This window comes from Carcharhinus amblyrhynchos, chromosome 9, assembly GCF_965287045.1.
Source record: "Carcharhinus amblyrhynchos chromosome 9, sCarAmb.v2.hapA, whole genome shotgun sequence".
Taxonomy (NCBI): domain Eukaryota; kingdom Metazoa; phylum Chordata; class Chondrichthyes; order Carcharhiniformes; family Carcharhinidae; genus Carcharhinus; species Carcharhinus amblyrhynchos.
Window position 1 is genome coordinate 66,719,466 of NC_137332.1, and position 13,009 is coordinate 66,732,474.

General features: G+C 42.3%; 1 protein-coding gene across 1 annotated transcript in view; it reads right to left on the reverse strand.

The window, feature by feature from the left end:
- Window positions 1-11,896, reverse strand: part of cdc73 (cell division cycle 73, Paf1/RNA polymerase II complex component, homolog (S. cerevisiae)) — a 338,701-nt gene extending 326,805 nt beyond the window's left edge. The window contains exon 1 of the mRNA XM_080195857.1: window positions 11,738-11,896. Coding sequence (XP_080051983.1) covers window positions 11,738-11,868 — 131 coding nt within the window. The 5' untranslated portion in view covers window positions 11,869-11,896. The remainder of the gene's footprint in view (window positions 1-11,737) is intronic.
- Between the last annotated feature and the right edge of the window lie 1,113 nt (window positions 11,897-13,009).

Sequence of the window (13,009 nt, forward strand, 5' to 3'; positions counted from 1 at the left end):
GCCAATGTAACATCAAGGCACTCAAGCAAAACTGAAGTCGATGGAAATCAGTGGAGAAATTTTCCACTGGATTGAGGCATACGTAACACAAAGAAAGATGGTTGTGATTGTTAGAGGTCAATCATCTCAGCCTCAGGGCATCATCCTTAACCCAAACACCTTCAGCTGTTCCATCCATCCCTCCATAATAACATCAGATGTGGGGATTTTCACAGATGATTACACTATGTTCATCAAGCATGACTGTTCTGATGCAGAAGCAGTCAGTGCCCAAATGCAGCAAGACCTGGACAACTAGCTGGTTTGGACTGATAAGTGTGGTCAAGGAGCCAATGACAATGATTTCTGCAGCAATAGTGACAATGTTGTAAGAGTAATTGTGACAATGAGAGTCACACTGGGAATTCTGGTCAAATTACCTCAAAAACAAAGTTGCTGCAAGCTGTGACCTGACCAAGCTCATAAACTTCCAGTGCTGGCTAAATAAGGATAGTTGTGCAAACTAAACTAGACATGGCAGAGGCATACCCATATGAGTTAAGACTATGCCACTGATATGCTATTTAAACTAAACACTACGGAGTCTGTAACTCCACTGGTCTGGCCGAACAATGTGACTGATTTTCAATTACACCATTAGCTGAGTGCCAGGGAATTTCCTGGAAGAATCTGAGAAGTTTAGGATAAAGGCAAGTGTTTCAGCCCTTTGTCTTCAGTGATAACTCGGAGATCAACCGCCCTGAAAGAACATCTTCAGAGAAGGCAAAGAGCCACATGGAAAATCTACATTGGTCACTTCTTTCTGAATTGGGTAGTATTCATTCCAGTAAAAGAGTTAGAGTTTCAGTTAAAGAGTTAAGAGTTCCAGTTATTTGAGTTTGGTACCTAAAGTTCAAATTTGTTCCAACAGAATTTGAATCAACTCATGTCCTTCTGTTTTGTAATATTAAATACTTTCCAGGTACTCAGTTTAAGTTTTTTAAATGCAATTACTGTCACTAGAGAGGTAGTGTTTGATCGACTAGCGGGACTGATGGTGGACAAGTCCCCAGGACCGGATGGAATGCATCCCAGGGTTCTGAAGGAAATGGCAGAGGTGATAGTAGATGCCTTAGTGATTATTTACCAAACTTCGCTGGATTCCGGGGAAGTGCCGGAAGATTGGAAAACAGCTGATATTACGCTGCTGTTTAAAAAAGGTAGCAGGCAAAAGGCAGGGAATTATAGGCCAGTTAGTTTAACGTCTGTAGTTGGAAAACTGCTTGAATCCGTCATCAAAGAAGAAATAGCGAGGCACCTAGAGAAGAATTGTTTTTTTTAGAGCAGATGCAGCACAGATTTGTTAAGGGGAAGTCGTGTTTGACAAATTTATTGGAATTCTATGAGGACGTGACTAGTGCAGTAGACAGAGGAGAACCGGTGGGTGTGGTGTTTCTCGATTTTCAAGAGGTGTTTGACAAGGTGCCGCACAAAAGGTTGCTTCAGAAGGTTAGGGGGCATGGAGTTGGGGGTAAGGTGTTAGCGTGGATAGAAGATTGGTTGTCTAATAGGAGGCAGAGAGTTGGTATCAATGGGTGCTATTCTGATTGGTAACTAGTGGAGTGCCACAGGGATCAGTGCTGGGGCCTCAGCTATTTACCAGTTATATAGGTGATCTGGAGGAGGGGGCTGAGTGTAAGGTGTCGAAATTTGCTGATGACAAAGATGAGTGGAAAAGCAAATTGTGCGGAGGGTGTGGAAAGTCTGCAGAGGGATCTAGACAAGCTGAGCGAGTGGGTGTGGACCTGGCAGATGGAGTACAATGTTAGCAAGTGTGAGGTTATCCACTTTGGCAGGAATAATAGTAGGACTACTATTTAAAGGGTAAAAAGCCGCAGCATGCTACGGTGCAGAGGAACCTGGGGGTCCTTGTGCATGAGTCGCAAAAACCCAGTCTGCAGGTGATCAAGAAGGCAAATGGGATGCTGGCCTTTATAGCGAGGGGGATAGAATATAAAAGCAGGGAGGTCTTGCTGCAACTGTACAGGGTACTGGTGTGGCCACAGCTGGAGTACTGTGTGCAGTTTTGGTCACCGCACTTGCGCAAGGATATTTTGGCCTTGGAGGGAGTGCAGAGGAGGTTCACTAGGCTGATACCGGAGATGAGGGGTTTGGACTATGAAGAGAGACTAAATAGACTGGGTTTGTACTCGGAGTTTAGAAGGATGAGGGGGGATCTTATAGAGACGTATAAGATAAAGGGGATGGATAGGGTAGAGGTAGAGAGATTCTTCCCGCTTAGAAAGGACAACAGGACTAGAGGGCACAGCCTCAAGATGGGGGGGGGGGGGGGGGGGGGGTGTGTGTGTGTGTGTGTGTGTGTGTGTGTGTGTGTGCGCGCGCGCGCGTGCGCGTGCAGTTTAGAACGGAGTTGAGGAGAAACTTCTTCACTCAAAGGGTGGTAAATCTCTGGAATTCTCTGCCCGTTGAAGTGATGGAGGCTACCTCACTAAATATATTTAAGACACGGGTAGATAGGTTTTTGGTAGGCAAGGGAATTAAGGGTTATGGGGAGAAAGCAGGAAAGTGGAACTGAGCCACTTCAGATCAGCCATGATCTTATTGAATGGCGGGACAGGCTCGAAGGGCTAGATGGCCTACTCCTGCACCTACTTCTTATGTTTTAAATTCATTCATGGGCTGGGATCTTCACTGGCTGGGCCAATATTTATTGCCCATCCCTGAGGGCATTAAGAGTCAACCACATTGCTGTGGGACTGAAGTCACATGTAGGCCAGAGTAGGTAAGGACAGCAGATTTCCTTTCCTAAATGTCATCAGTGAACCAGTTTTTATGACAATGGTTTTGTGGTCATTGGACTTTTAATTCCATATTTTTATTGAATTCAAATTTCATTATTTGCCATGGTGGGATTTGAAGCCGGGTCCCCAGTGCATTACCCTGGGTCTCTGGAAACTAATCCAGCGACAATACTAACACATCAATGCCTCCCCTTTAGAGCCAAACAACTAAGTGACAGGTAACATTTGTGCCATACAAGTAACAGGCAATGACTATCCGCAACAAGAGATAATCTAACCACGTTTCCATGACATTCAATGACATTACCATCGCTGGCTCCAACACTCTCAACATCCCAGCATTTACCATTGACTAGACACTGAAATGGACCAGTCACAAATACTGTGGCTACAAGAGCAGGTAAGAGGGTAGGCATCCTGCGACAAGTAACTCAGCTTCTAACACCCTAAAGCCCATCTCTGTTCTACAAGTCAGGAATGTGATGGAAGACTCTCCATCTGCTTGGATGAATGCAGCTCAAGAAGCTGAACACCATCCAGGACAAAGCAGCTGACTTCACTGGAACCATCGACTGCCTTTCCCCACACCACTGATGCAGAGCAACAGCAGTATGTACTATCTACAAGATGCAGAGCAGCTATTCACCAAGACTCCTTCCAGATCACCTTCCAAACACACAACCTCTACCACCTAAGACAAGGATAGCAGATGGTTAGGAACACTACCACCTACAATGTCCATCCAATTCACACACCACCCTGACTTGGGAACTACATCACCATTCCTTCACTGTCACTGGATCAAAATCGTAGAACTTGCTCCCCAACAGCACTGAGGATGTTCCTAGACTGCAGCAGTTCAAGACAGCTCACCACCACCTTCTCAAGGGCAATTAAGTATGGTCTCTAAATGCTTGCCTAGCCAGCAACACCTAGCTCATTAAAAATAGTAGTCCTATGCTGTAGCTGCATGCTGGAAACTTTTCTAAGAGATTTGCCTACATGTAAGCCTGACCCTCCTTGGAGTATCAAGTCTTGTTCTGCTCCACAAATTTTAATCCATCTATGCACACTGTTTTATAGGCAAGTTTGAGCCTATGTATTTGATCATGATTTTTAAACTACTTTCTTTTGCAAGCATGAAGTAAACCAGTTACCCACAGCAGAGGGACAAGCTTTACAATTAAGCACAATATCCAAACTTAGGAAAATAAAACAAAAAAGACGCTTTGCATTTCAGTAATTTACAAACAGGAAGTGGTAGGACACTAAGTGGCTAGTCTCATTGTTGATCCCGAAATAGAAAAACTGGTGCTTTAGTGATATATAAGGAGTCTGAGGGGAATGAAATGCCGCTTATAAATATTCTCCATGAGTGACTCAGGTGGACTCTCAGAGCATGACAAAAAACTTTAGTTTGTATCCATCTGTGGACCATGCTCAATTACTATTAATGCAGTATATAATTAACACTCAAGTTGTTCACGTTATAGTTGATGCAGATTTGAACTTAAAGGCAAAGTGTCTCAAATCAGTTTGAACTATTGCTTCAGTTGACATTTACTCCAGACTGCTAAAAGAAATGGAAGCCATGTTGAGTTAACCCTGTGCTCATTTTTTAAAATCAGGCATTGGTTCTGATGACTGTTTTAGCTCAGTTAATAGTATACTGATATTCAAAAAGACCAAGTCAGAAGCAGGAAATTACTGATGCAGTTGTAAGAAGCTGCTACTAACCAAGTTCAAGGGGTAGTGTGTTTTGCAAACCAATTCCAACTCATCTATTTTAGATGTTGAAACATACCACACCAAGTATAAAGAAAAATCCCACCCCTGTGTGTTTTTTCAGAGATTCAATTGTCATGGGGCTTTATTTAAATTCACTTCTGAGCACCTTAAAATCATTAAGTTTTCTCCATGGGCTCAGGTGCTTTGCCAGTCATGCTTTTGAACAGGTTTATTTTGATTAAATTGCCATGAGTCTTGGCAATGTGAAACCACACATACATAACAGAACCACCATTAAATCACCTGGTGGTTTGTTTTTCCCTGAACAGAACTCTATGTTGTCAATTATTATTCAGAACATTTGGATAACAGCTTCATAAGGAGTTTTCCCTTTTCCAATTCTAGCAAAAAAAAAATCAATGCCCAAGTAATATTTTCAGGCCAGAACGTGCAACATATTGTGCTAATGGGGAGCATTCAACAGACATTTATTTAGTGGTAGTTTTGGCAAAATACAGTGAATACCCAAATGTTATGTCAACAAATGGCTTCATAGTAAAAAATTGAGTAACAATATTTGTTCAAGCCCTTTGTACAGTTTCTTCACTCGCTCATGTCATCTTCTTTCTAGAAGGTTGATTGCCATGAATCTCCACTTGTCTGTCCAGTGCTGCCCTTAATGTTCAATGTGAATCAAAAGCAGCCAGACAATTCTGTTGATCATCCATTTGCTCCTCTGCTTTCCTCTTCTATGTTTCATATAGATCTTTCTGTCCAGTAATTGCCTGTCTACAGTCTGCCTTCAAGTGACCAAAATATTCTCTCTTTGATGTTATACACTCATTTCCTCTTTTCTCCAGCCACTTCCAGCACTTCCTCATTACTCTGTAAGAAATGTGCTACAGCCTCCATTATATCCATCAATAACCCCTTTGCATTTTGTCCATGTGTGCAAAGCATACAACACAAATGACAAGTTGTAGCATCTCAGCATTCCTTTTCCTAAGATTGAGGTTTTATTCCTTTCATAAGAACAAAAGAAATAGGAGCAGGAGTAGGCCATCTAGCCCTTCGAGCCCGCCCCGCCATTCAATAAGATCATGGCTGATCTGTCGTGTCTCAGTTCCACATTCCCGCCCTCTTCCCATAACCCTTAATCCCCTCGCTTATCAAAAACCCATCAACCCGCGTCTTAAAAATATTTAGCGAGGCAGCCTCCACCACCTCAACGGGCAGAGAATTCCAGAGATTCACTACCCTTTGAGTGAAGAAGTTCCTCCTCAACTCCGTTCTAAACCGCCCCCCCCCCCTTTATCTTGAGGCTGTGCCCCCTAGTCCTACTGTCCTTTCTGAGCGGGAAGAGCCTCTCCACCTCTATCCTATCCATCCCATTTTTCATGTCAACATGTTCTTCATTCTGTCAAAGCTGACTTTGCTATCTCATAATGATATCTCCCTTGAACCATGATAATCTGCCCAAGATATGTGAACCTTTTCACTTGCTTCAGGATTGTCCATTTACTTCAATTTTTACCTCGAGAATCAGGTCTTTGTTCATCACTGAATATGAGGACCACCAATACATTCTTAATCCCTCTTCCAAACTCCTTGCCTTCAATTTGTTCACAATTTCCTGTAGTGCACAGATACTTGTCTGAACCAAAAATATTGTCTATCCCTCCTCTATAGCAAAAACTACAGCACAAACAGGCCCTTTGGCCCACAAGTTGCACCGATCATATCCCTACCTACCAGGCCTATCTGTAACTCCCAATCCCATTAAATTCCATGTACTCATCCAGAAGTCTTATACTGTACCTAATTTAATCTATACATACCCATGTTGACAGTTGGCTTTACCCAAAAGAGGAAGTTGAGTAAACTTTAATCAAACTTTATCTGATAACATTCCTGCGAAGTACCCTGGAACATTTCTACTGTGTTACAGATGTTACATAAATGCGAATTGGCACTATGTCCTTCTGCTGTAATTTGCAACAATTCAGAATAGTTTTGTTAAAAGAGTGTGTGTATCTGGCACAACTGCTTTTTTTAAAAAAAATCTAATGCACAGAAGAGTTTCAGAAAAATAAACCTGGTGTAAACTCATCCAACAATACATTCCAACTTGTGCATAACACATCCAAACCAATCACGAGTATAAAGGCCTTTTATATCAAATGTTTCTTTTAAAATTAGCCATTTATACTCTCTGCACACATTGTAACTGGCACCTTTTACAACTCAACATGTGAAATAAAAACAGAAAATGCTGGAGAAACTCAGTAGGTCTGACAGCATCTGAGGAGAGAGAATACAGCCAACATTTCAAGTCAAGGTCACCCAGATTCAATGTTGGTTTTATGCTCTCTCCACAGATGCTGTCAGACCTGCTGAGCTTCTCCAGCATTTTCTATTTTGTTTCAGATTCCAGCATCTGCAGTATTTTGCCATTATCAGGACATGAAATGTTCATGTTGACAACGAATGGTTTTGAAGTCTAGCATTAAATCACAAACTCAGTTCAGATATATCATGAACCACATATAAATGTTACTTTTGATCAGTTTTAATAACATACCTGAACTCCAATCCCAGGGGAACATTATATACAAACTGTGAAATTCTTTCTTTCTTTATTTCCCACAGGAGACATTAGTTCTTAGCATTAATTTAATGTCAATTATGAAATTTTTTTTGCTCAAATCCATTAAGATCTGGCACTGACTGATCCAAGTATTTAAATTAGAAACTTTCAGGTCTACAAAAAAATCTGACTGGCATTCAGTCTAAGTGTCAGAGATAATTTACTAACCCACTGCATCACCCCTTCTTTTCTAATTAAAATTAGATTGGATGACAGAAGTTAAAAAGTTTATAAGTCACAAGTAGGCTTACATTAACACTGCAATGAAGTTACTGTGAAATTCCCCTAGTCGCTACACTCTGGCTCCTGTTTGGGTCAATGCAATTAACCAGCATGTCTTTCAGGCTGTGGGAGGAAACCAGAGCACTCGAGGAAACCAATGCAGAAACTTGGAGAACGTGCAGACTCCACAAAGACAGTGACCCAAGCCGGAACTCGAACCCGGGTCTAAAAGAACAAAGAACAACCCAGCGCTATGAGGCAGCAGTGCTAACCACTGTGCCACAAAAACAGGATAACACCTTAACTGTTTTATGATTTGATATACTGCATACAGTATACTACAGAATTTTGTTTGCAAGAACATATACCTAACAAAATTTTGTCTATTATTTCAAATGGTACACCGCAACATCAGAAAGGCAGACTACTATGACCCAGTTTGATTTGATTTATTATTGTCACATGTATCTACATACAGTGAAAAGTATTGTTTCTTGCGTGCTATACAGACAAAACATACTGTTCATCAGAGAAGGAAACAAGAAAGTGCAGAATGTAGTGTTACAGTCATAGCTAGGGTGTAGAGAAAGATCAACTTAATGCAAGATAAGTCCATTCAGAAGTCTGACAGCAGCAGGGAAGAAGCAGTTCTTAGTAGGTTGGTACGTGACCTGAGACTTTTGTTATCTTTTTCCGAAGGAATAAGGTGGAAGAGAGAATGCCCGGGGTGCGTGGGGTCCTTAATTATGCTGGCTGCTTTATCGAGGCAGCAGAAAGTGTAGACAGAGTCAATGGCTGGAAGACTGGTTTGCATGATGGATTGAGCTACATTCAGGGCCTTTTGTAGTTCCTTGCAGCTTGGGCAGAGCAGCAGCCATACCAACCTGTGATACAACCAGAAAAAATGATGGGGTGCATCTGTAAAAGTTGGTGAGAGTCATAGCTGACATGCCAAATTTCTTTAGTCTTCTGAGAAAGTAGAGGTATTGGTGGGCTTTCTTAACTACAGTGTTGGCATGGGAGGACCAGGACAGGTTATTGGTGATCTGGACACAAAAACTTGAAGCTCTTGACCCTTTCTACTTTGTCCTCAATGATGTAAACAGGGGCATGTTCTTCTTTACGCTTCCTGAAGTCGATGACAATCCCCTTCATTTCGTTGACATTGAGGGAGAGATTATTGTTGCTGCACTAGTTCACCAGATTCTCTATCTCATTCCTGTACTCGTCTCGTCATTGTTTGAGATCTGACCCAGTACGGCGGTATCATCAGCAAACTTGAAAATCAAATTGGAGGGGAATTTGGCCACACAGTTATAGGTGTATAAGGACTATAATAGGGGGCTGAGAATACAGCCTTATAGGGCACTGGTGTCAAGGATAATCGTGGTGGTGGTGTTGTACTTATCCTTACTGATTGTAGTCTATGAGTTAGGAAGTTGAGGATCTAGTCGCAGAGGGGAGTGCCAAGTCCCAGGCCATGGAGTTTGGAGATGAATTTTGTGGGAATAATGGTGTTGAAGGTTGAGTTGTAATCAATAAATAGGAATCTGATATAGGTGTCCTTGTTATCTAGGTGTTTCAGGATTGAGAGCAGGACCAGGGAAATGGCATCTGCTGTGCACCTGTTGCGGCGGTAGGCAACTGGATCCAGTTTATTATATTGTAAAAAAAATGAACATAGATACAACTTTCAAAAAACTCAGTCATGATTTTCCTGGGTGTTTTAGTGATATTTCACAATCCAACAAATGTTTTATCTTGAAAAAACAGCAAGAAGTTTTCAACTAACCATCTGATTTCTCGAATGAAGCTATCTGTAGTTATAGAAGGATGGCCTCCAGATTGCCTACATAAGTCACCACATTTGAAAAAAAAAGTTTCAATGCAATAAAAATAATTAAACATTAGATACCAGACCCTGAGGAACTATAACTGATCACGCTGATACTCAGCTAAAGGGGGTTTGATGAATTCTGCTATGATTTCATCTCCAGGTTATAACATATTGATCTCTGCAACAATGCAAATTCATAGATGTTTAGTAAAGTTAGCATTGGTCTTAAATTCTGTGGTCAACTTAGTTGCCAAAATTCACTAAAAGTTAAAATAGATTACACAATCCCATGTGATATATGGCCAAGATTTTTAAACCCTTTGAAGAATCAGCACTTTAGGCAAAGAAAATAAGTAAACTGGAAGAATAAGTCTCCAGTGAGGGGATGGAAAAGTTTAAATCTAAAACGCTCAAGTCCTTTTTTTTGCTACAGTGCATTTAAATTTTACATGCCATAAATAATTTTCCAACAAACGGCTCCATTGTACACATTAATTTAATCAAAGCAAAAGTTTTCCACCAACTGATCTTCACAGATCTCATCCACTCTCTGTCATCAAAAACCATCATTCCACTATATTGACACGATTCAAGAACTCTCATATAACTCGGGTTTTGCAATGAAGCTCTAATAAACTCGTACTAAAACACAGTTTCACACTCACAATCTACTGTGGAAATGCCTGATCTTTGTTTGGTGCAATGCTTGTAGGAAAAATACGTACATGCACAATGTTAATATGCTTTTACTGATACATTATTAATGGGAAGGATTGCTCTCTAATGAGCTGTACAAACTCTAGAACTGAACAGCTGTTATAAAATCAGAGTTTTACAATGCAGTAACATTCCTTTCCACTTCTGGGATAAGCATAACTTAATTCTTGCAAGATCCAGCTGAATATACAGGCCTCAGATTAGTGAAGCCAAGATAACACCATAAAACTCAAAAGCAGCAGTGATACAGTCCTGGGGCTGTTGACAGGCCCACTTTGTCTCTGGGTCCTTGCACCTCATCTTTTAGGTTCACCATCAGCTGCTGACCAGAAGAAATTAGAAACCCTACAGCGCAGAAAAAGGCCATTCAGCCCATCGAGTCTGCACCAACCACAATCCCACCCACGCTCTACTCCCATATCCCTACATATTTTCCCCACTAACCTACACATCTCAAGACACTAAGGGGCAATCTTAGCATGGCCAATCAACCTAACCCGCACATCTCTGGACTACAGGAGGAAACCGGAGCACCCGGAGGAAACCACGCTAACAAAGGGAGAATGTGCAAACGCCACACAGACAGTGACCCAAGCCAGGAATCGAACCTAGGTCCCAGGAGCTGTAAAGCAGCAGTGCTAACCACTGTGCTATCCTGTCACCCATACTACATAGATCTGTTGCTTCTTTTGCAATTTTTTACACATCACTCTCAATCGATGTCAAAGCAAGCGTCCCAAGAAGGTTGCTCTAGCTTTTAAAGCAGCAGAGAGCTTGTCAGCGTTAGGTGTTACTTTTGTAGGTAACAGAAATTTCAGCCATAGTCCTACAAATACTCAGGTCTGTTATCAATACTGCTGGGTGGTTTTAGTAATTGGGACGAGGCCTGCTACGAGAAGTACATTCTATATCAACTAAATTTCCTCAGAAGGTTAGCTTAGAAGCTGTTTGTATTTTCTTTGAACGTGAATCATTCGGCTGACCAAAGCGTCATCTTGTTTCAAAATGTCTCAGGAACACTTGGTGGAATTAGCCTTCAGTGGAGTTACTGTTATGCAACCAATTGCATGCCAGTCAATAGTATTGGCTAAAACACAAGCACACTGTTCTTCCAATAATGTCAGTGGGTCCTTAAAATGAAACAGTCACCGGAAGCAGCAGACAGTAATTGGGTTTAATATCTCATCCGATTATCGATAGTTTATAACAAACGTATTTACAAAGTATTCAATCTCGCGGATTGAAAAATCGTTGCAATAGGAAACTCGGCCACAATATCTCAATGCAAAATCCGAGAAAGAATCCGCGTGTTTATTTTTAAAAGACTCCAGTCAACCAAAGCCATGCAAGCAGCTGGAGAAAAAAAATGCAAAAAAGTCAAGAAAAGTTTGTGCAAACCTATCTATCCGCAGACTTTTCTAAAAAAAACGGGGTGACGATCAACTTCAGCCAATACTTGTCGATTACACGGAGCGATACAAGTGTGTCAGTTTCCCGCAAAACACTGTCCAGCATATTAAACAAACACAACCTCTCCCTTTTTTTGACTAAACAACCAAAGTAATTGACTTGTTTGGTGATATTATGGATGAAACTGGCACCAGCATCCACGATCCGCTCGCAGTTTGGACGGGGAAAGCAGCAGCATCCTGCACATGCTGCTCAAACTCCACTCAACTCCTTATCCCGAGCTCCCCCCCACAACATTATCAGATCAGACCTGACCCCCCCCTCCCCCTCCTTCAAAAAAAAACCAAATAAATTAACCTCGTGGACACCACTCACCCCCAGATTACATAATTCGTCTTCACATTCTTGGGCCAGGAAAACTCCCCGAAAATGACCTCGTCCCCTTTCACCACAATCTCCTTCTTCTGGGTGTTGTATTGACGCAGTACGCTCAGCACGTCCGCCATCTTGCCTGGCCTCCTAACAACCGGGTCCTGAGAGCCGGGGCTGCCCCGCTGCACTGCCTGTCAGCAATCAGGACCCCTCCTCTCCCCGGGCCACGGGGCCGGGCTGCCCGAACACACTGCCCGAAGGCACCGAACAAAAGTACCGAGTCACACTGCTCAGCTCAAAGGATTGCTTACAGCCGAGACTGGCCACGACTCTTCAAAGCAAAACCCGCCGGAATCACCGCCTGTACCGGTGCGCCGTTCTCACTCTTCTGGGTCTGGGAGTGAGATTGGGTTATAACGTTATTTACGGCTCCCGGGATCTCCCCTGGCAACGGCTTCCACAGGAGGCGGAGACTTCGAGCAGCAACTTCAGCGCACCGTCCCAACTAGTCTCAACCTTGCACAGACTTCAACAGGTCCCAGTGGCTGCAAAATCCCTCCTCACCCAGACACACACACATAAAGTCTGGCTTTCCCAGCTTCTCTGAATTCCACGGGCTCCTTGTGGCATCATTGAGTTGACTTTTACATTTCTCCTCATTATTTTAAACTCCCTCCACGTACTCACCTCACTGGACATGAGTGGCCTCTTCCAGCCACATTGCCGTTAGCAAAAAGCAATGTGACAAAGGGTCATCTGGACACGAAACGTCAGTTATTTTTTCTCCTTACAGATGCTGCCAGACCTTGCTGAGATTTTCCAGCATTTTCTCTTTTGCATTGCCACTAGCCTTTACTTTTCCTAACACTGTTTTTGTTTTCACTTGACCCCATTTTCTGCCATCCTGACACAATGACTTGATTTAGTTTGGTTTTGATTTGGTTTGGTTTATGTATTGGTATACAAGGGGAAGTGATGACCTGGTGGTATTATCGCCAGACTATTAATCCAGAAACTCAGCTAATGTTCTGGGGACCTGGGTTTGAATCCCATCACAGCAGATGGTGGGCTTCAAATTCAATAAAGAAAATTGAGAATCAAGAATCTACTGATGACCATTGTTGATTGTTGGAAAACCCAATCTAGTTCACTAGGGAAAGAATTCTGCTATCCTTACTTGGTCTAGCCTAAACATGGCTCCAAGCTACAGCAACATGGTTGACTCTCAACTGCTCTCCAAGGGGCAACTACGGATGGACGATAAATGTTGGCCAA